Below are 25,110 nucleotides of genomic sequence, written 5' to 3' on the forward strand. Positions count from 1 at the left end.
CGATAGATCGAACTCCATTCTGCATCCAACACTTAGAAAAAATTTCGACCTGCAGAAACCTGCATCCAAATCACCTCTCTGTCCCATCGTTCGAACTAACTCTTAGATCGATCAAGAGACCTTCGATCGATCCAACTTCAAAGTTCGATCGATCTCATGATTCAACACTTAGAAAAATTTTGAGCCTGCATAAACCTGCATATTTCACCTCTGTCTCATCGATCGAAACATTCCAAGATCGATCTAAACTTCTTCGATCAATACAACTTCCAAGTTCGATCGATTTTCAAATTCCAACACTTAGCCAATTTTCTGAACCAAAAACCTGCATATTTTTGCTCTCTGTCTGATCGATCGAACTCTTATTCTGATCGATCTCAGTTCTTCATTTCATTGTTTGACTTTGTTTTGACTTTTTCAATTTTCAAAAATTCAAAAATATTTTATTTATTTATTTTATTTTATTCACATTTTTGTTCATGAAAAAAAAAAAAAAACCTTTGTGGAGAGATCATTCAAAGTTCGATCGATCTGTGATTCTAGTTTAATCGATCGAACTTATGAGCGACAGTTTTTAAATAGAGGATAAGATCTCATTCTCCCTCATTTCCAAACCCTAGTTCCTACGCTGTCGTAACCTCACCCATTTCCTCCATCTCCGGCGAGATCTCCAAAGTGAACCAGGTGTCGATCTCTCCCTCTTCTCGGATTTTCTTCCTCTTCACATTTCATCTCTCCTCTCTTTGATTCAAGGTAAGATCCGAGACCCCATTATTGATTTCACACCTCGATTTGTTAAGAGTATGCTTTAAGTGTTTGATCCGTTCCAATATTCATGATGATTGTTGGCCATAGATGAAGTTTTATGCCATGTCCATTGTAATGAGTTACTTTGATTTTTGGGAGTGTGAGCCATTCTAGGTGATTGGGATTGATGTTTGTTGTGTTGATGGGCCCACGAACATGCTCATGTGGGTCCCGTGCTCCCACAGTCACAGATCTGTGACTTCTCGTTTTCACAGAGTACAGTTCGATCGATCGAACTTGTGTCTCAGATCGATCGAGGCTGTGAGATCGATCTCACTTATTTTCGATCGATCCAACTTTTGTGATCGATCTCACTTCTTTTTCTGATCGATCGAATTTCACAGATCTCACATACACAACTCATTCATCTTATGTTCACTTCATGCTATCATATTTATGCCCAATACCTGTGATATTCCACATTAGATGCATTTCATATTTATATTGCTTAGCATGCTTCATATCCTACCACTTGCATAGATTCATGTCATCTCTGTTTTGTCTATTTTACTTGATATATATATTTCTATATTGTGCTTAACATTTCTTATTCTGGCACTAACTCCCATTACAAGATTTCCTTTTTGCAGACCATGACTAAGAATGACAGTTCTTCTACTTCAGCCACACCTGAGGCTCATGATCAGATATGTTGCTTAGAAGAACACCTTCAGAGTTTGGAGGATATGTTGGTTGCCCTTAGAGCTGACATTGCTACCCTTCGTCTAAATATGATGGCTGTCATTCGGGCTGACATTTCTCACCTCCGTACAAAGATCTTGACTGCCATTGATGACTTAGCCAGGGAGATCCGCGGAGTTCCCTCTGCCTGAGACTCCCAGTCTCTTTATCTTTTTATGCTCTCTATCTATGTTATGTGTCTGCTACACTTGTGATACTATTATTTTCGCAGCTGGGTCTGTCGGCTTTGACACTGGATGTATTGCACTTTATTGTTGTTTTTATCTATGATGGATGTCGTATGCTTTTATTGATACATCTATCCTTTTAACTCCATCAGGCGCATCACAGTGATTTTAATGAAAGAGTGCTACCCGATTTTCAGGACCACCCTTATACCTCTCTCATCTCTTTATTTGTTTATCCCATTTACACTTGCATGTCCACTGTGCACTAATTATCCCATTTTGTTATCTGATGAGTTTACCCAAGTGCCAATTTTCAGGACCACAGTTCATCCCAAGTTTGGGGGGGCCATGCCACCCACTTCGGATACTTTAGTCCCGATCATTCTATGCCTTAGTTGCACTGGTATACTCTTTCTTTTGTTCTCTTGCACATTGAGGACATTGTGCTATTTAAGTTTGGGAGAATGGTGCTTTGCAGTGTTAGTTTTAAATTCAAAATTTTAAGCATGACTTGTGTATTTGAAGGATATTTCTATGATTGGTCCATATCTAACTATGATTTTGATCTTTTGAGGATTATATAGCTTAAAATTTAAAAATTGTTTGACTTGCGAGTCCAATACTCCTTGTATGCCTTAGGGATGTCATTTAGGAGTAAATTTTTTGAAAGATTGATATATTGCTTGCACTTGTGGTCCACATCATCTTGATTTTGTGATTGCTTTGAGATTCATTCTAGGATTCTACACTAGCACAGGCGCACATTAGCATTCATTTGTGGGGTACATGCTTTGTTGATTATTGAATTGGTTATATCCCAATTGGGCTATAGTGCATTAAAAGCTTTCATTCTTGATAAAGGTGAATAACAACCCCTTTTCACTAAGTAGCCGGGATTCTAGCCTCATCAAGCACTAAACTTCTCACGCCAAAAGGTGGAGGACCCAAACTCTAGGTTAATAATTGAATATAAAAAAATTGAATATAAAAAATTAAAAAATAAATAAATAAATAAATAAATAAAAATTCAGAAAGTTGCAAAAGTAATAAAAAGTGAGGACTTCCCCCAAATGGTGAGAAGTGTGAAATGATTAGATAGAGGTTGTCTTGATTTGTAATCTAGTTAATTTGAGCTTGTAAGTCCGTAGGGGTATTTGAATGCTTAATGCCCTAAAGCCGTCTGGTTTGGGAGTCATTGACCTAACGCTCGACCTCATGAATCGCTAGAAAGCTTAAGAGATCAACACATTGCACTATGCTTCTATCTTTGATCCTATTAAAAATAAAAATAAATAAAAAAATAAATAAAAATAAAAATCAAGTGAAAAGAATAAGCACACCTAGAATAATAAAGCTTTAATAAAAGGTCCACTTTTTGTCTTGATGATCGGTACTAGATTTGTGTGCTAGTTTGAGGGTAAGGATATGATTAATTCTTTAGTTGGTTAAGATAGCAACACATTTGATGCCGGTCCACTCAGAAGAATTCTAGAATTGTTTTGATTTGCATGATCATTTTCTTGATGTGTGGAGGACCATACTTGCTTGCTTGATGTTAAAATTTTGGGAGATTACTTGGAAATGTTTGAAAAATTACATACTTGAAGTAGTTTTCTCCCAATGCTTGTTTGCAATATTGGTACCTCTTTTGAAAGAACGAGCTTAATGTTTATGGGTATCATTTCTGGAAACCTTCACGAGACTTCACTCGTCCACTAGGGGAACCTAGGGGTTTAAAAGGCTTGTTGCATATGCTAAGTGCAATCGTGTTCCCTACGAAAGTGGCGTTATCCATTTATTGTTTTCTAGATTCATACTTGTATAGTTGTTCATTTCATTCCTTTACTTTTTAGTTCATTGTTAGGGACTAGCAATATTTAAGTTTGGGGGTGTGATGAGCGCTGAAAAGTGCGTATTTAAACCCCTTAAGCTTAGGCATTCTAGCACATTTATCTATCTTACTTTACCATTTTAGATTGATTTCGTATTATTTCCATTTTCAGGCACTTATCCCGAAAATAAACTAACTCGGCCAAATAAGAGCTTAATTGAAGCAATTCTGGGATTGAACAAAGAAAGGAGCAAAGTGGAAAAAGAAAGAAGCAAATGAAGCCAAAGGTGGGAAGCAGCAAAATTCGATCGATCCAACTTCAATGTTCGAACGATCGAACACTGATCGATCTCAGCACTTCAAGATAGATCCAAGCCTTGGCCCAAAAGCAAAAAGTCTAAAGTCCGATCGATCCAACACCACCCTTCGATCGATCGAACACTGTTGTCCTTATTCAAATGATTGATCATATCCACAGCTGTACCACCCACTAACCACTTTTGTCCTTTTCCCAAAAATATCTCCCAAAATATCTTGGATTTATCTTTTCCCAAAAAGCTCAACCAGTTGGATCGATCCAGCCTATGTTCGATGGATCTCAGCCAGTTCGATCGATCAAAGTCCAAGGTTCGATCGATCGAACTTCCTCCAGTGCAAAAAAGTTAAATTTCCAGCTTGTGCAATCCGTCCTCTATCCAATCATTAGAGAATATTCTTTGCACAACCCCAGCTCATTTTGTGTGTTACTTAACCTACCTATAGAAAGAATATGATGCACTTTTTGAGACATATACAATTCTAGGGTTTATTCTCTTGGAGAGCAAGCTTAGAGGAGGAGGAGGCTAGAGACACTATTGGAGACTTTTCATCAACCAAGGAGCAAATCTCTTCCATGGAGTTAGCCCTTGAGGGTTGGAGCAACATCACTATGAGTGGCTAGAGATCCTCTTGGGGCTAGAGTTAGCCCCAAGCATGCTTTCTATATCTTAATCTTGTGTATTATTGAGGAATTAGTGTTGTAATTAATGTTTTGACACTTTTATATATATTTATCTTGTTTATTCAATGATTTATGTGGTTTAATGCTTCCAATTGATCATTTCATTCTATCCATATGTCTATGTATGTTATAATAGATGTTTATGTGTTTGCCTTTATTTCTTGTGTTATTGATGCATGTCTATGTGTATTAATGCTATAGATTTAGAGATTATCAAAATATTGTGCTTAAAAGAATACTCTTGTGATTTTCTAGATGGTCCATGCTCATTTCTTGATGGATTATTCCTCTCCCTTAGCTTAATTAGTTTAATTTCATATCATTAGCTTAATTGTAGTGTAGTGGTAGCATAGTTGTTAGATGAGAGGATAATCCATGCTAGTTGTTTGATGTTCCATACTTTTGAATGTAAGTAGCATATGTCTCTAACCTTGTGGTGTATTTGGCTTGTAAGCTTAATGAAAGGATTAATGACTTGTTAGATATGTTGTGCTTTTCACATGCTATTTAGACAATATATACTTAATTGCTAGATATATTGTGTTTCACATGTTGATTAGATAATGTATGCTTAATTGGTCACCCTTACTAATTGAATCAACCAAACACACACACATATCGATATTACAACACACATTACCCCCATTAGTCACTTGTTAAGGATATAAAAAGGCATTGTTTGGTGGTGACCTCTAAACCCCAAGATCTCTCTCTCTCTTACTTACACTTTATTGCATTCAATTATTTAGTTTAATTTGTTCTCTAATTTAATCAACCAACCAACTCTTTGTTTGATCACTCGACCTACTAACCCCAATTGCGATTCCACAACCAAGTATGACTCTAATCCCTTGGGATGATCCCTACTCACCCTTACTATATTTTTAGTGAAGGTAATAGTGGCTTTTATAAATGTAAAACTCTTGGCCCTCGCCTTAAAATCCACACATTCTCAAACTTGACGGTAGTGTGGCCTACACAAGGACCACATCATTATGCAACGTCCAAGCATATCTACTCAAGTATACATTTAATATGAAAAACTCGCAAATCAAGTACATAAATACAAGTATACTAAACTAATAGGATTGCGCATGTGACAAGTATACATAGCACAAGTATACTAAATGAAATTTAAACTCATGGAGCAAGTATACAAGTTCAAGTATACTGAATAGGATTCAAATATCCAAGTAAGCATTAATTCTCAAGCTACAGGTAATCCATGATTAACAACTTGAAATTAAATGTGAAATCAAATAGTGGAAAGACTAGGACATGCGGTCTCTAGACTAAGCACGTATTTTCGGGTAATTACAACCTATAAGGTACCACTTAGTGCGCACTTATGACTTAGAAGACTCTTATCTCCGTACTAGAGCCAACCCCAGCCATCACATAATTTATGTTCTCACAAGCTTTCCAAAATCAATAAGTTCAAAACTTATACAAAATCAAATGCAAGTTACCATATTCCATACATAAGTAAGTTTGAATCCACACAATTCATATCCTAGGATTCAAGTCTAAATAGCATATGACAAGTCATGTCCTCAATATGCAATTTATACACAAAGTAAGAATATTTTACAACAATTGAGCCACATTACCATCCTAAGCCATAAGTATTAAATAAGTTTCAATTTAGTAACAAGCTTTCAACGTAATCAATTGTAATATTCTAAACAAGCTATAAACCTACACAAGATATATTTAAACAAGCTATTCAAGACAGTGATATCATCTATCATGCTAAATTACCATCTTAAGAGACCATAAGTACTAATTCTACAACAAGTTAGTAGCATGCTCACAAGGTAATTAAACATATTACATTTCAAGAGACTATTAACCTAACATGAAAAGTCACTAGATTTTAAATTAATTCCAAATAACCTCAAATTAATATATGTTAAACAACATAACATGCTTATTACATATATCAAATCAAAAGAGTAAAATGAGTAAGACATCATCATGTAGATTTTAATTAATTTAAATTAATTAAATCTCTAATTTTTCAAAAGTTGTTCAAATGACCCCAAATAAATATATAACAAAGATTAAGTCATGACCATGCCATATATCAAGTCAAAAATGGAATACAAGGTACAATTTAGTAGAATTTAAATCAATTTAAATTCATTAAATCTCTATATTTGAAAACTTATTTAAATCACTCCAAATTAATATACAATAAAGATCAAGTCATGATCATGCCATATATCAAGTTTAAAGTGAGTTATATGCAAGTTACGATAAATCATTTATTTCTCAAATTGATATTAAACATGCAAACAACTTGTATTTCACTACAGAAGCAATTAAAACCACTTAGAAAATAAACTATAACACCCCCTACCTCACTAGAGAAGTGTCTCTCTAGAATCCAGGGCAAATCAATACAAAATGACAAACCCTTCAAGGATTATGTAGAGGAGGATGAGGGGAATAAAAAGTATTCCCAAGTTTAAGCTTGGAAATCAATGTAAGACTCTCAAAAATCAAAGTCAAAGCTTAAAGCTTTAAACTTCATTCATGGAGGCTAGGGTTTGTGGGGAGGAAGATAATGACATAATGTGAAAAAGTGTGAGTGGAGGAAATAGAAATCCTCCACTCACTATGTGATCCTACACCATGGTCAATACACACATCTATGGTCAATTGCATAAAAACCCTTCTTTAACAACATAATTCCAAAATAGCCCAAAAAATAATTGTAAGACTTAATTTGGAGCATACACTTGTTACTCATCCAAGCATCCATTGTAGGCTTAATCCTAAGCCGACACTTGTCAACCATCTAAGGCATCAAAGTGTCCCCACACAAATATCAACAAGTGGACCAATGAGAGTGTGACACTTGTCACACTTTTCAAAAATTGCAAAAAGGTCATTTTTGAAAATATCTTCCAAATAAAATTGCAAAATGTTCCCTAAGACGAAAAATAATTACTTATAGTAATTACACAAATAATTATTCATAAAAAAGAAGTGTGCATCCACACCCTTAAGGAATAAAGTACACAACTAGCATGCTTTCTACAAAAGTAAAAATACACATAGTATGGAATTTAAATATCGTGGATGCATCGAAAATCATTCCCGAGCACTCAAGATAACACTAAGTGACGAGAAACCGAACTCAGAAAGGAAAAGATCAACGGAAAAAAAAAAATATCCGTGAAAATCTGAAAAAAGGAAATGAAGGAAAATGACCAGGTCATTACAGGTTTTGAGGTATTCTTACTTTCTTCCTTTCTTTGAGTTGCTTTCTTGCTCATTTTTGTCCAAGCTATTTTTTGATGGACTTTGCATTTGGTTTCCTTGCAACTTCATGTCTTCTTTGTGTCCTTTGCTTTCCATAGATGTGATTTTGAGTAATTAAATTCTTGGAATGGTCTTTATGATCTTTATTGAAGTTCTTTTTTGAATGTAAATCATCTATAACACTCAAAGTGAATATTAGTCCTTAAACACCATTAATGGTTTGTTATCATCAAAACAACTAGATTGTTCTTGAATGAAATTCTTAAGGTCAACAACCTATCAAAGTAATAGGTGTATATTAATGATCAAATATACAATCTTTTATATACAACGAGAGATACATTATCTAATTATACATAGGATATGCAATCTTAAGTATCTCAACAGTTCTTAGAGAGATGCAATGTGATATATATATAACACATATATAATTTGATATACATGATGATTGAAATTTTGATTCCCAACAAAAATGTTACATTAAGATGAAACGTAGAGAAGGGATTACAACTTTTCAAATAGTTAATTACTTTATATTTTAAAATAGATTCCATTATATTTGATACACAAGATACATAAGTAACTGCATAAACTTGGTAAAATAATAGGTAGAGTATTTATTCATAGGGTAAAACGACTCATTAACAAATGACACGAATAAGGGTAAAGTACACTAAGACCCCCTGAGGTTTGGCATAAGGACACTCAGGTGAAAGTTACTTGCTTTTTGGACAATGACACCCCTTAAAGATTGAAAAGTGGACAAAGATACCCCTTGAAGCCAACTAACATAAAAAATTGACCAAATTACCCTTTGACTATTTAGTTGACTTTTTTAACTTTGCAAGTTAATAATTTGGACTAAACTACCCTTATGAGACAGATGAAATATATATATATATATATATATATATATATATATATATATATATATATATATATAGATACATATCCATAAAACAGATTAATTTTTGGTGCAATGTACGAAAGACATTTAATAATGCAAATTTTATTTAAGAGTATTCTTACATAAATTTTATCGTGTTTTCTCTTTCAATAAATACAATAGAATGCAGACATGATATGTTATTTCCAATTCCCCTGGGTTTTTTTTCGGATAATGGAAACAATGGGATGCTCTGTTAGTTCCTAAAGAAGTTACACACATCCTAAAATAGATTAATAAATTGGAGAATAATACATTACACCAAAAATTACATGTCATTACAGTCATATTACATAAGCAACATTTAACTTCATAAAAGTAGCCATCCACATCCCACAATCCATAATAAACTTGTACCAAGTCATTACATAACCAACATTTGAAACCAAAATTTACATAATCTGTCATTACATAACCAACATTCAAGTGTCAACCAACCATCCAACAACCAAGTGTCAACCAACTAACAAAAAATAACCCAACTGTTATGTCCATATCATATGCGGCATTACAAAAATACTTTTCCAGCAAGTGTCCCAAAAACAAAAAACCAAATAACCCAACTGTGTTGTCCATGTCATATATGGCATTACAAAAATACTTGTCCCTGCAAGTGTCCCAAAAACAGAAAACCAAATAACCCAACTGTGTTATCTATGTCATATGTGCCATTACAAAAATACTTGTCCCAGCAAGTGTCCCAAAAACAGAAAACTAAATAACCCAACTATGTTGTCTATGTCATAAGTGGCATTACAAAAATACTTGTCCCAGCAAGTGTCCCCAAAAACAAAAAAGCATGTTACCTAAATCCCAAATAGCCAGTCAATTGCTGATGGTCCACTAGATTGGGTGGAGGGTGTAGCTGCTGCTATACTTGACACTGTATAATTTCTCACCTACAAAAAAGAATATTTGCATATATAATCACATTAGTGTCCTGATTTCCAGTTGATTAATATGAGGTTCTTTGGATTTAAATGTCTGATACATAAATTTATTGGGTTAACAAACTAGGCACTAATAAATATATGCAAGCAAAACATGTCTATTAGACCTGTGTTTTTGTTTGGTATCATATAACATATAAAAATTGGATATCACCAATAAGTTGTGTGATTATATATGTTGTTTAGGTCCAACGGTCCTAGTAAGGAAATTAAAAAAAAAAAATGCAAAAAAAAGAAAATGAAGAGAGTAATGCTTACATTGGACTGACTGGCCTGTGTTGTTGTTCCTGTAACCACACTAGATTGAGTAGGTTGTGTATAACCACTAACCTGCAATTCCAAATGTACAATTAAAAACAAAAAACCAACACATTTAAAAGAAAATTTAAAATAACCAAGAGTAATGCTTACATTGGACTGACTGGCTTCTGTTGTTGTTCCTGCAACTACATTAGATTGAGTGGGTTGTGAATAACCACTGACCTACAATTCCAAATGTACAATTAAAAAATATAAAAAAAACCAACACATTTAGAGGAAAATTTAAAATAACCAAGAGTAATGCTTACATTGAACTGACTGGCTTGTGTTGTTGTTCCTACAACTACATTAGATTGAGTGGGTTGTGAATAACCACTGACCTACAATTCCAAATGTAAAATTAAAAAATATAAAAAAAAACCAACACATTTAGAGGGAAATTTAAAATAACCAAGGTTTACCTGTGCTGTAACTATTTTACTCCTTGTCCTTGCTCCTTGACCTTTCCTTCCTTTATTTGTTGCTGAAGTTGATCCTGACCCATGCTTTCCTTTCCTTGATCCTTGTTTTCCTTTGCTCTAAATTGGAGCCCTTTGACAGCCCCTTTTGTTGTGCCCAGTATCCTTGCATATGCTACAATGAATAACAGTTGACCTCTTACTAGCCTGTGGTTCATCAGCTTCCCTTTTCCTTGCCACTCTAGGTCTGCCTATAGGCCTTTTTAGTTCTAGGGGAAGCAAATCCTTCTTATCTACTTTATCCCATAAGCTCTCATGGTGCATGGGATACATCAAATTTCTGTATGCTTTAACATAAGTGTACCTACTGAAGAATCCATGACAATACTCCTCAATATTCCCTCTTCTCCATGTAACACATGCTGCTACATGCTTACATGGTAAGCCACTGATCTGCCATTCCCTGCAATCATAAGTTCTGCTATGAAGATTGACAACATATTTCATTGTAGTTTCCTCTGTCACCTCAAACATATCACCACCTGGCCAGTTTAGTTGACATGTGCTAGCCTTTTCAATAACTAAGTTTAATTTATTTCTGATTTTTGGGACTGCAAAATTATCCCAAGTAGCAGATTTTTGAAACCTTTTGCAAAATTTGCTCATAATCTTCATTCTTATACCCTCAAACATAGCAGTTATAGGTTTTGCCCTCACCCTCTTAAGCCATGAATTGAATGATTCAACTGCATTATTTGTCAAAAAATCACATTTCTGTCTCTCATCAAACTTATGTCTTGCCCATGTTTCAAGTGGATGATTCATCAACCACTGCCATGCTTGTAGACTGCTACTTTGTATCTTTATCATTGCTTTGTTGAATTCCAACTCAGTATAGGCCCTAGCTGCCATCCAAAACAGTTTTCTATACTTAACCCCAGGATATATTGTCCTAAAATTGGCATAAATATGCCTACAACACCTCCTATTGAGAGCATAAGGATATACTTCATCCACAGCTGGAAGTATGCCCTTTTGACCATCAGTCATAATTACCCAAGCCATATTTCCACACGTGTCACCTGTGATTTTGTGGAGGTGTTCCAAAAACCATTTCCAACTTTCTTTTCTTTCAGACTCCACTACTGCATATGCAAATGGGTATAACCCATTATTCCCATCAAGCCCTACTGCAGTAATTAAAATACCACCAAAGGGGCCTTTCAAAAAACAACCATCTAGACCAATAAATGGTTTGCAGCCATCCCTGAAGCCATTTAACACTGATGCAAATGATATAAACATCCTAAAAAACCTTGGTTCATCATCTTGTGGATGTTTTATAAACACCAAACTCCCAGGATTTGTTTTCTGAATCTCAGCTGCATATTGCCACAGTTTAGAATACGAAGCTGAATGGGTTCCATCACTACTTTGTAAAGCTTTATTTTTAGCTCTCCTCAAGCATTTCTCACTCACTTCCACCTTAAATTGATCTCTTACTTCTTGTTCCAACTTATCTAAATTGATGTCAGGTTGATGTCTGAATGCCTTTTCAAGTTTGTTTGCTATGTATGTAGAAGTAACCACCTTGTTCTTAGTGGTTCTAATGCAAGTGTGTTCTGGACCAAGTGAAGTAACCTTAAAGGTGCTATTATCTACTTGTAGAGATGCATGGATTCTCCATTCACAACCTAGGTTCCCACACTTACTAGTTACTCTAGTCCTCTCATTCTTCACCATCACCAATTTAAAACCCTTTTGAACTGCAAAGTCCTTTAACACAGTCCTAAAATGTTTAATGTCATCAAACAAATGATCCATCACAAATTTAATCTCACCATGATCACCATACTTGAACAATATCCCCTTAACGTGTTTATGCACATTAACTGGTCTTTCATCATCACTTTCTCCAATAAAATCAGCAGTGTCACTATAATCAGATAATTCACCACAACTGTTATCAGGACTTTCCATTTCTAATTCAATATTAGCCCAATCATGTGCCTCTTGTCCTTCATCATGTCCCCATTCTCCCTCATTCCACTCCTCATCATCACTGTCTGAGAAACTGTAATCAGTTTTATTTTCAGAGTCATTATCATCTTCCCCCACAGGATTTTCAGGTACCAATGGGTCCATATAATTGTCTAAATCAATTAGATCATCCTTATCACCAATCTCAACAATTATATCTATCTCCTTAACATCTGAGTTCATTTCAAACATTATGATAAGATCATCATCCCCATTTAATCTCATTCTGCCATTATCCTCAGAAAATTCATAAAACATATTCAATGCTAAACCAGTCTGATTATATTCATGTTTAAGCACAAATGCATAAGCAGTTGAGTACAACTCCAAAAAACGATAACCATTTGGATGTATCCCTTTCACAACATGTACGTGACTACCAAACTTAACTAGGAGATCATGGACTTTGTCATTAGCCATCTGCAACTGAGAAAAATAATTCACACATGCATAGGATATACAATATTATCTCAGAGAATATCATGCAATTAATCAAAACTCTAAAGACAACATGCATAGGATAGGCATTGTTAAGACAAGAACCAAACCAAGTGATTGACACAGTATATGTCTACCAGAGCGGGACACAAAATTACCACTAATTTTGCATAAAGTCCGTCATACAATAAACATTCACAGATCAATCACTATGGTTGCAGAAAGTCAGAAACATGCAATCTTATAGCATGTGTGAATTAATAACAAAAATTTTGGTAAAAAAAAAAGCCTTTTGTTTTCATTCTGCCATAATTTCTCAAAATAACAAAATTTTGGTTAAAAAAAAAAAGGGAACAAAACCCCATATTTTTTTTGAAAATTTTCTTGTAAACCGAATAAAGAAACATGATCAAAGATTTCTTTACCAAAAAAAAAAAAAAAATCCCATATTTAGAAAACAGAAACCAAGATTTCGTTAAAAAAAATCCCATATTTAGAAAACAAGAACAAAGATTTCGATAGCAAAAAAAAAAAAAAAAAATTAGAAAACAGAACTAAGATTTCGTTACAAAAAAAAGGAACAAAACCCAATTTTTTTTTTGAAAAATTTCTTGTAAACCGAATAAAGAAACATAATCAAAGATTTCTTTACCAAAAAAAAAAAAAAAACCATATTTAGAGAACAGGAACAAAGATTTCATTTAAAAAAAAAAAAAAATCTCATATTTAGAAAACAGAAACAAAGATTTCGTTAGAAAAAAAAATCCTATATTTAGAAAACAGGAGCAAAGATTTCGATAGCAAAAAAAAAAATTAGAAAACAGAACAAAGATTTTGTTACAAAAAAAAAAAAAAATCCCATATTTAGAAACAGGAAACAAAGATTTCTTTTAAAAAACCCATATTTAGAAAACCTGAAAACCAAAACCGCATAAAAAAAACACCATATTTTAATAAATCAGGAACAAAATTTTTGTGAAAAAAAAACCCATATATTTTTTTTTTGTAAATTAACAAAACGATTTCAAGAAATATCAAGGTTGCAATAGAAGCAGAACAAAGATATATAGATATATATATATATACACACACGAATTTATTAATATAATTTAGAAAAAAAAGAAGAAAGAATAGATTAATATAGATATATATAGAGAGAGAGAGAGATAAAAATGTGTTGAGAGAGAACCCGAGATGTGTGGAGACCAAAGCAGAATAAAGATACTGGTTGATCTTGACGAGATCGCGAAATCAGCCTCCAGAATTAGGGTTTTAAGATGATCATGGTGACTGGAGTTTTAGGCAGAGATGGTGATACGAAGAGGAGAAGAAATATTCTAGGGTTTCAGAGATGGTGATACGAAGCGGAGAAGAAATGATTCGCACAGAGAGAGAAGCCGTATATCTGGTGTGTGGTTAGAAGATTAGATTGTTGTTAATCTGGCGCCACTTGGCGCTAATTTGTGGTGCTAAAATTTTGAGGGGTAATTATGTCATTTTGACATGTAATGATATTTTGTAATAAATTTGAATTTAAAATTAAGGGGCAATTTTGTCTTTTCATATGATTTAAGGCCTTGTTTGGATGTAATTTTTTTAAAGGGGTGTCATTGTCCCAAAAACAGATAACTTTCACCTGGGTGTCCTTATACCAAACTTCAGGGGGTGTTAGTATACTTTACCCAATTTTTAATTATCTGCTTAAATTTTGTTAAGATAGAGAGTTAAAAGAAGAATCCCGAAAAAAAAAGTCAAGAGTACAAACTCATTAAAACACAAGAAGGGTTTTTTTTGACATTTTATTTTATTGATAATAGTGTTGGAAGCTAAACAACTAGCGCTATCACTACCCTATATATATATATATATATATATATATATATATATATATATAATAATAATAATAATAATACCTCCCCAAATTGCACCCGTGAAATGCGGGAAAATAACATATTCCTCGTGACAACTACTACGAGCCAACAAGAAGGGAATCACCTGAGCGAAGTGATTCGAATTGGCCAAGCCCAACAACTAGGAGAGTGTGTGCGCGCGACAAAGAGGGGATCAATTCCCTCTCTTCAGTGGAGTGAGAGAGTAGGAATGGGGTGGGCAATTGCCTTGCACGGTGGCGCCGGCGACATACCACGGACTCTACCTCCGGAACGGCGGGAGCCACGAGAATCGGCCCTCCGCCATTGTCTGCAGATCGGCGTCGCGGGTCTCAAAGCCAAACAGTCTGCTTTGGATGTTGTAGAACTTGTGGTATCTCTAATTCCATCATCTCTTTCCTCTCGTCTTTTTAGTTACAGTATATGTGTGTGTGTGTGTGTGTGTGTGTGTGTATATATATATAGATATTCATGCCACACAATACTGAAATTTATGGTTCTTACACTTGTATCACCAATTGCTGGTTGATGATGCACATATCATTTGCCTGACTAAACTAATATAACAAATTAACAATGTTTGAGCTTCCTTGCCCATAATTCAATTCTTTTTTTATTTTTTCTTTGTTTTGGTTGTTTAAATTTGTTGGTATAGAATCTAAACCCTTATGGGTCTATAACTCAACAGTTTCCTATAGTCTAAAGACTTCGATTGATCATATCAATGTTGATTTCTTTTTAATAAGACATATTTTGTATGTGTGTGTATATATTTGATGAAGGGTCAAGTGCAAAAAAACCCCTCTACTATTGATATAGTGCAAAAAGGTCTAAAACCCCCCTATACTATCAATTTGGTGCAAATAGATCCTGTGTGATATAAAACGACGAAAATACCTTGTGTGGTATAAAATGACGATAATACCCTCACTTCAGTTGAAAATGACCCTTTTGTCCAATTTGTGTAAAATTATGTTTGTTTGGGATAAGAATAAAATAAACCTCAATTTATATAAAATTGGGATAAGCTAAATAAAAAAAACCTAAAACTAGATATAATAAAAACCTAAACCAAACATTCCCCATCCTAGTAATCAGCAAACTGGAATCAGATTCGAACAGAATAAGAGAAATACAGGGAACCATAACTGAGAAAAATCAGGACAAATATACATACATCTAAATATAGGAGTCATAGATGTGCATCAATGCAACTGAAGTCGTACAATGAACCCTGTGAAGCCAATCAATTAACCTTAAAATATTAAATAATCCATTCGAAAACAATAAGCCACAACTCTAAATATTTGATTTAGTTATGTTTTAACAAGAAAAAAAAAGGGGAAAATCCTTCAGAAATTTCGACAACAATAAGCTACAACTCTAAATATTTCGACACGCTAGGCAAAGAAACTGTTATCCTAGTAATTCCCATCCCATTTAAAGTCAAAAAGATGACACCCAAAACTGATAAATATATCCTAAGATAAACCAAGTCACTGGGAAACACCCAACCACTTGGTGAAGTTATCAAACTCGGTATAATCACTTTCTAAGATCATTGTTTTGTACCACGCCTTGCTAGCAGCCTTAATAGAAGTCATCTCCTCCTAAAAAAGGCAAGGAAAAAATGGAACAAAATGGAGTCAATAAAGATTCAAGAGCATTCTAGTTTCTATAAAACATGAAGAACAGTATATTAATACAATTGACATTCATTATGATACATGGAAGAAAGCGGGGGCTAATTTCCTCATGTTAAACCAGTATAGGAATTAATATATATATATAAGCCACTTAAACCAGTATGAGACACACTTAACCATTTTCTAACCCTAGAGAGAGAGAGAGAGGGGCAGGAAATGGGTATAGGGGGAGTTATATGCACATATGGATGAGGGGCAAAATGGGAATCAAAAGGGTAAAATAGGGTTTTCATATTTAGTTTTTGTCAAAAAGTGGTCAGAGTGGCTTATTTGCACCTTTTTTTAATTTTATGGAATAACATGCACATTTTCAAAAAGTAGGGACTAGTTTTGCACAAACCCTATATATCTGGGGTTTTTTTTGCACTTAACCCACTTGATGAATGACATATATTATATACATTAACTGTTAATTTCAGTTTTCATTTCCTCGCTTCTATTCAATTCTACATAGAAAGAACCCAATTCTTTCCATGCATGGGTCTTACCCACAAAAAGGAATTCTTATTCCAATCCTTTATCCCATATCTAATGTAAAACCCAATTCAAAGCAAGCCTCTAAATTTTATATATATATATATATTGCGAAGCCGCTATAGATTTAAAAATACCCTCATCAAACGAAACTTGAAAATAATTTTTCTCCACTTTAATCAATTTAAAGGATTTATCTAAAATACTAAAATCCAAATAAAGAATTGCCGTGGTTGAGTGTTAACTTTGAATAAATTATGAACCACTATTATCATATTCAATTATATGAAATCTCAATTTAAAATATTATATGGGACAGGTCATCACATGCTTGTTCTGTTTTATGTTCTTTTGTTTAGAGGATTGTCTATTAAAAAGAATTTGATTCTTGGAATCTATGCCTTTTGCAAATGTCGCAGAAATGGTGCTGAAATGGTATAAACGAAGAAGAAAGAAGCATAACCAAAAACAATAATAGCTGCTTTAATCATTTGGTCATAGGTTTTGTGGTTTTTCTCCTCTTTTCTTCTTTACGCAGAAATTAAATTCCTCTGAAATCAGCTTCTGAGAAGTAGTAATAGCTTGTACAATTAAGAACTTTAGTGAATTAATCAACACACATACGAAGGGTTAAGGCTTTGCTTCCAACCCCAAAAGGAGATATAATGAGTGATGCTGCTGAGCAGTGGTCCCTAGCGTGTGACTTAGCATATAATGTAGTTGTTCTTCTAATTGTTTGTTTTTGTTGGAGAGTGTGTAAATGTAATAATGATAGCATAGTCTCTGCACCATGGGATATAAGCTATGGGTTATAGCTTTTCCTAACAGGGTTGTTATGACAATGTACAACAATGGGAGAACGGATAAAGCAATAGTACACCAAGAATTGATTTGGGAAAATGTAAACTTATCATGTAAAATCTTCTTAAAGATATATTTCTTCCTTCACTGGGCATGCTCTCTAACTTGGCCGTTTCAAAGTGTGTCAATGCAATTGGGTTGCTCGTACTCCTGCCCCGTGATGGATGTTAGGGACAATCAACTCCCTCAAATCCACTCAACGGTCTGCTGTTGTTGAGGATTAAATCCCTCATTCATCACATACAGTGGAAGCATCATAACATTACATCAACACAAGCATATATGGAGTTACAATCACACACATCCACACATAACACAATATTTTACATAGTTCACCCAACTGCAAACGAATTTTGAGCCACAAACCCAACAATCTCCACCTTTACTCAAAATTGGTCTTCACGTGTTCCTTCATAACTCCACCTCGAATAAGGATCTCTTCATAGCTCCACCTCAACTGAAGATTTCTCCACCTCAAATAAAGCACTATGATGAACTTGAGAAACACTCTAGTAATCTCCACATTTTCTCAAATTTCATCACTATTCTATATTCTCTATCCACCCCATTGGTGTTCAATTGCTCACGCATGGCAACCCACCAATCTTCAACTCATCTTCATCAATTGCTTTTCTAGCTTAAAGTAACAAACCTCTCCTCTTCACTCTTCATATTCCCCTTTGCTCTTTATCGGGCTTAGAGCAAACCCCTTCATTCTTCACATCCCTTGCCCCATCTTGAGAACTAGCACTCACTCTTGGCTTGTCCCCAAAACTTGTTCCTCCTCGTGGGCTTCAACTCTATCACCTTTACCCCATCTTGAAAACAAGCATCATCTAGCTTGTCCTAAGACTTGTTCCTCATGGGCTTCACACCATCACCTTCTTCATACCTTCGTGTCATCATCAACTCTGATTGAATCTCCATAGCACCTCACGATCATCTTTTGCTCTGACAAACTTCACAGCAATCTTCTTCTACTGATCTTCAGGACCAATCACAGGCTCTGACTCACCATCGGCTCTGATACCAGTTGTTGGGGATAATCAACTCCCTTTAACCCACTTAACGGTCGGCTGTTGTTGAGAGTTAAATCCCTCATTTATCACGCACAGTAGAAGCATCATAACATTACATCAACACAAACATATATGCAGATAACAATCACACACATCCATACACAACACAATATTTTGTATGGTTCACCTAACTCTAGCGTTAAGTCCATGGGAGAAAGAGATTTCATTATTATGAATCAAAGAAGAGAATATACAACCACATGTCAAAACCCTACTTACTCACTCATTATCTCTTTTGAGGCTACATGTATACACTCGGGAATGACATATATTCTCCCCTCTCCTCACAACACTCACACTTAAACCCCTTACATCTTTTCTCTCTTCTCTCTCTCTAAACCCCTCACACTCATCTCTATTTATAGAGTCTTTAAACCCAATTCCTTGTTGGACAAGTATTCCCCAACTTGCCTACAAGGAGTTACCATAATGATCACAACTCTAAAATAGAAACATAATGGATACAATTTCCTCTACAAATTTCAACCTTCCAAAACGAAAAAGGAAACTAATTTTCTACACACGAATTTTGATCCACAAACCCAACAATGGATACTAATTACTTGTACACATACAGTGACCTTTTGCCTGCCGCGGGGCGCGCGTCCCGAAGGGGGTGGGGGGTTATTTAGTGTGATTGTTCCTTGTTTGTCTTCTATGAATTGCTTACTGAATCTGGATTGTGCAGGTACGTGAACTGGAAAACCATCCGCACTTCAATGCTGGTAAAGGATCTGTCCTAACCAGCGCAGGCACTGTTGAAATGGAGGCTTGCATCATGGATGGTAATACAAAGAAATGTGGAGCTGTTTCTGGTCTCACCACTGTTGTAAATGCCATATCTCTAGCTAGGCTGGTTATGGAGAAAACACCTCATATATATCTTGCATTTGGTGGTGCAGAGGCATTTGCAAGGGAACAGGTTAGTGCAAATTTTATTCAGTCACTCTGTTGTTCTTGCTTACATGATGCCTTTGTGCAAGGGCCCGTCTCTTCGTTTATTGCATTTCAATATTTTCTTTTAATACTTAAGTTTATGTTGCTGAAAATTTTATTTATTTATGTGAACAAAATCAACTCAGGAGGCATCATCTCTATTTTTTTGGGATTGGCTCTGAGTTATTGTATATGCACCCAGGGACGGACCCAGCAGGGGACTAGGGGGGGCAGATGCCCCCCCTGAATTTTTAATATTTTCATTTTATACCCTAATGTTTTTAAAATTTATGAAAATGCCCCCCCCTAAAATTGCAATTCGCCCCCACTGGATTCTTTTTTTTTTTTAGCATTTTATACTTCAAATTTTGATAATTTATGAAGATGCCCCACTATAATTATAATTTGCCCCACTGATTTTTTTTTTTTTTTTTCATTTTATACTTAAATTTTTTTAAAATTTATGAAAAAAACCCTACTAAAATTACAAAAATAAACCCATCATATAATTTTGTACCCACAAATTAAAAATTCGCCCCCCCTCACCAAATTTTCTGGGTCCGTCACTGTATGCACCCTTTATTTTTTTGTATTGTTGTGGTTTTATTATTCTAGGGAACATTTGATAAGTTCAGGTGAGAAATCTTATCTTTCACAATTTTAAGTTTGTAGCTCTTCTTTTGAATTCTGCATTTTTATTAATATTCTCTCTCTCTGAATTCTGCGTTTTTATTAATATTCTCTCTCTCTCTCTCTCTCTCACTCCCCAAATATAAGAGGTGGTACTTTTATCATGAAAGATTTTTCTAGCTAGTCTATAATTTTCATTAGATGTTCTTTAATTTCAGAGGAGACTGTTTGATCAACTTTGATCATTTGAAAAAGATGTTTCACTAATTCCCTATAATCTCCTTAATTAGGGACCTCTATGTCCTTGTTCAAGGTTTCATTGGCTCAAAAGTTGCACAAATTTTTTAGTGGGTCCTGATTTGTATAAGAATTTAGATTAAATTTATGCAACCTGATTTTATTATGTGGGACTATACCAATTTGTGTACAACTATTAAAAAAAAAATCATGCGTAATTTTTTTTTCATAGTTGATACTCACACACACATGCCTCTTGGAGGCTTGAACCCTTGACCTTCCTTAAGGAAGTAAGAGCCTGATACAGCTAAGCCACTGACCCGTTGGTAAAAAAATCATGCATAATTAAGTGTCATGTAATCATATACTTGTATTAGGTGGACGGTTGGACCCATATGCTCACATGACAAGATTTATTTGGTTGGTGATACCATGTCAGCAAAATGACATGGTATCACTGTTGTATTGAAGACTTTCTCGTATTATGACACATATGCCTGCACGTCCATACTTACATATGTACATCAGATGTTAGTAACTTGCCTTGATTTTTGTAACCCAACTTCATCTTTGCTTATTTTCCAATTTTTCTGCCTAGTGGCTACCTGATTGTTCCCAATATACTGTACTTTTAATTAATTTTATAACTGGTACCTGATTTATACCCTTGTAAACAATCCTGCTGCTAAAACAGTGCCCTTTATATCTACTGTATTTTAAATACTATTTAGCCACAAATAAGTGCAAAAATAAACCATCTTACAATATTGAAACTAGTAGCTGATTAAATTTGCCATTATTTACTTATATATATTTTTATTTATTTTGGCCTTTTTGATGTATGCTAGTGCTAGGCACTCATCCTAGTCTCTGTAACTTAATGACCAATTAATCAAATTAACTTGATTTTGCTCCACATACACCCGCATTTGGTCATAGGTTGGAAATATAGGAACCTATGCAGCATGAACACTTCCTAAGAGGAGCTGTGTTCCTGTCAAACGGCCTTCTCCACTGCTCTTGGAAACATGTGGTGCTTGCCCTTTATTATGCCCGATTTCTGTTTCCTTTCTCTCTCTCTCTTTTCCTCCCTTTTTTGAAAAAGCTGATATCATTTCCATGTTTGGCACAGGCCAAGCACATAAGGGAAATTTTTAGTTAATTTAGTTGTAAAAGAAACGTATATTGTAAGAGAATAGTTGTGACGAGGTAGAGAGTAGTAGCAATAATGCATTACATAACTATGTCGGTGATACTTATTCAGCTCTCCAATTATGATTGTTAATATAGGGAACTTGGATAACTTGATCAAAGGTACATCTTTGTGAAAATAATACTGGACTATATATCAAAAAGACTTGCAAATTGTCATCCCCTTGGTCTTGTCCTACTTTTTCAAGTTTTGCCCCATCATTGTAGTATCCCTTGTCTATGCTGCATAGATGAGTACCTAAGGTCAACATTTCAGATTGACACCCTTATAATTTGAGCCAACATGCTAGGATTGACTCGAACCCTTCAACCTTCACATGGATTAGTGATGTCCCATCCAGTTGAAGGCTTTCTGGATGGGACAGGTTAGAAGGTATTTGGTAGCAAGAAAGCTAGGAAAAAGGCTGTTGGAGTTACTTGACAATAGTCAATAAGTATGGCAATAGTTAATTTTTATATTATACATTATTTTCTCTCTCTGTTTTTTAAGTTCTTAATTTTTTTTTATATTTGGTGACTGGATATCTTTAAATATGTTTCAGTTGCTAACATTTTTGTTGTATTCTGTCTGATTGTATGCATTAGGGGGTTGAAACTACAGATACACATCATTTTATTACTCCAGAAAATATCGAGAGGCTAAAACAAGCAAAAGAAGCCGACAGGGTTCAGGTATGCTTATTACATCTCTTCCCGTTTAACTTTGAGCTTTATACCATAACTGAACAAAATTTGACTTGTTTCCTCAATCACATGTTAATTGCTAGCAGTAGAATTTTCTGGTTTTTTTTTTCAGAAAAAAACTTTAATAGATAAGTTTTGTTTTCCTTCTAGTTTCCACTTGAGCTGTTCCTGACACTAGTTGCAGGAGTTGTATATAATTTGTTACACAGTGTTTTGTGTCGAGGTGGATCATGTACCTTTGGTGTATTTCGCCGTTATGATTAAGAAAATAGTATTCTAGTATGAAAGAAGGATGAATTGCAAAAAAAAAATTCCATAAATAGGATGAATTGCATTTACCTTGCCTGAGCCTTTTGAAATTATGGAGACCTCACATAACATTTTAAAAATTACATTTTCTCCTTGCTTGCTACTGAAAGTATCATGTACCTTCCCTCCCTTCAAATCTAGTGGCTGAAAATTATTGAATTTTTGTTGTTTTGTTCCAGAAGAATGGGTGTAATCAGATATGATCTGTTGAGTCAATTCCCTAATCTTAAGCCCATATTATTATGCACTAATAAGGGTTAAAAAATCATTCTATTAGGATAACACACAGCACTTGTAAGTACAGCTGCTAATCAAGCCTTGAAGCCTGAGCTCGGCTTAATTAAGACTTTCTCATTCTATTTGGTTCACTCAAGCTCGACTTGTATGAACTCTTGAGATTTTATAGTTGTTTGTTACCGGACAAGGATCCTCTCCAGCCAAATCTCTCTCCTAATCTGCAGACCTCAATCATGTGGTCCACATTCAGTCACCTCATCATTTGGTCAAAGGCTACTGCCTACAAATTCAGTTGTAACAAAATTCCCAACATGGACTTTGACCAGATGATGACATGGCTGAATCTGGACCACAGGATTAAGGTCTGCGGATTTCAGGAGAGAGATTTGGCTGGAGAGGATCCAAATCCATTTGTTATCTGCTATCACTTAGTATTTGATAACTCTTCATTGCCATCTTTTAATTTTACCCAGCAACATATTAGACGTGCTGCTTTTTATATGGGAATATTAATAAACAGGTAATTTTGTGGAAGTAGCATTAAATGAAAATAATGAAATAGGTGCTTCTGTGAAAGTAACCTTAATTTTAAATATTTCTGCTCTGACATGATTTCAGTACGAGAACTATTTTTGAGTTGCTGTATATAGTATTTTTAGAACTTTTTTATCATGTTTCTCGATTGCAGTTTGTTGTGACTAGACATGTTTAATTCGAGATTCCCTCTTTTTTTTTTTTTTTTTCCCTTCATACATGTTCTGGTAACTTTTATATTAATATTCACTTATACTGACAAAATATAGACCTTTGCTTTACTGCTTACGGCTTGGTGCATGATTTTTAACCATACATAGTTATTTCTAATTGCTTGGAAGATTGTATGTGATGCATCAAGAGTTTTATAATCAGGACTTTTATGCAAGCCATAGAACCGTTTTTTGAACTCATGAAGGACCGACCTTTAGAATATTTCGATTCAAATGGAGATAGCTAAGAACTCTCTTATCAATTTTTTAGATAGATTATACTCAACCCATCCAAAAAGATACTGAAAAAGAAACACCAGCTGCTGATGAGGATAGCCAAATCGGCACAGTAGGATGCGTGGCAGTAGATAGCCACGGAAATTTAGCTACCGCAACATCTACTGGCGGGCTGGTGAACAAGATGGTTGGAAGGATTGGGGACACACCCATAATTGGCGCGGGGACATATGCCAACAGTCTCTGTGCAGTGTCTGCCACGGGCAGAGGTGAAGCAATAATACGTTCTACTGTTGCGAGAGATGTGGCAGCCCTTATGGAGTACAAGGGGCTTTCTCTCAAGGAAGCAGCAGCTTATGTCGTAGAAGAGTGCGCGCCAAAAGGCACTGCTGGCTTGGTTGCTGTGTCTGCCACCGGAGAAGTCACAATGCCATTTAATACAACAGGCATGTTTAGAGCTTGTGCCACCGAAGATGGATATTCTGAAATCGGAATATGGCCATCGGTTTGAGTTTGTGTGTTATGTCTCAGTAGTGTAATCTCTGGTTTTACTAAAAACCAAAATGTTGCTGTAAAATCAAGGTTTGAGCTGCATAGTGCCAGCGAGACTTTGTATTTTAAAATGATCTTGGAACTCTGAAATATTGTTTCACATTTTTTTTTTTTTTTGGTATTTTAAAATGAAGTGACGAATATGAATGTAAGAGATTGTTGTTTACATTTGCAGCACTTTGTGAACTATAATTCTTCTAGCAGGTGCCTCCATAACCAGAGGGTTAGTGCCTCCAGTGAATTTTAGAGTGTCAAACTTTGACTCTCTGCATCTACTAATCTGTGGTACATTGTTCAAAATTACTTCCTTTTTTTTTTTCTTTTTTTCTTTTTTTCTTCATCAAGTTCCTTTAACAATATAGGTCTTTTGCATTTTCAGAAATAAATGAATAAATAAATAAAAATTACGTTAACCTTTTGCAAACAAAATCATTTTTTTTTTTTTTTTCTT

The 25,110-nt window shown here is 34.8% G+C and overlaps 2 protein-coding genes across 2 annotated transcripts; one reads left to right on the forward strand and one right to left on the reverse strand.

Moving 5' to 3' along the window:
* Positions 1-10,512: 10,512 nt before the first annotated feature.
* Positions 10,513-12,852, reverse strand: LOC132280998 (uncharacterized). Its single transcript, XM_059782741.1, has one exon. The coding sequence runs from the start codon at positions 12,850-12,852 to the stop codon at positions 10,513-10,515; it is 2,340 nt and encodes a 779-aa protein (XP_059638724.1).
* A 1,937-nt stretch (positions 12,853-14,789) lies between these two features.
* Positions 14,790-24,827, forward strand: LOC132284297 (isoaspartyl peptidase/L-asparaginase-like). The gene is made up of 4 exons (XM_059786389.1): positions 14,790-15,132; positions 19,568-19,801; positions 22,480-22,566; positions 24,142-24,827. Exons 1-4 carry the CDS (start codon positions 14,806-14,808, stop codon positions 24,616-24,618), a joined length of 1,125 nt encoding a protein of 374 aa, XP_059642372.1. The 5' UTR covers positions 14,790-14,805; the 3' UTR covers positions 24,619-24,827.
* Positions 24,828-25,110: the final 283 nt, after the last annotated feature.

Source organism: Cornus florida, unplaced genomic scaffold, assembly GCF_030987335.1.
Source record: "Cornus florida cultivar Cherokee Brave unplaced genomic scaffold, ASM3098733v1 CherokeeBrave_3.0.0_Hap2_Chr11, whole genome shotgun sequence".
NCBI classification, from domain to species: domain Eukaryota; kingdom Viridiplantae; phylum Streptophyta; class Magnoliopsida; order Cornales; family Cornaceae; genus Cornus; species Cornus florida.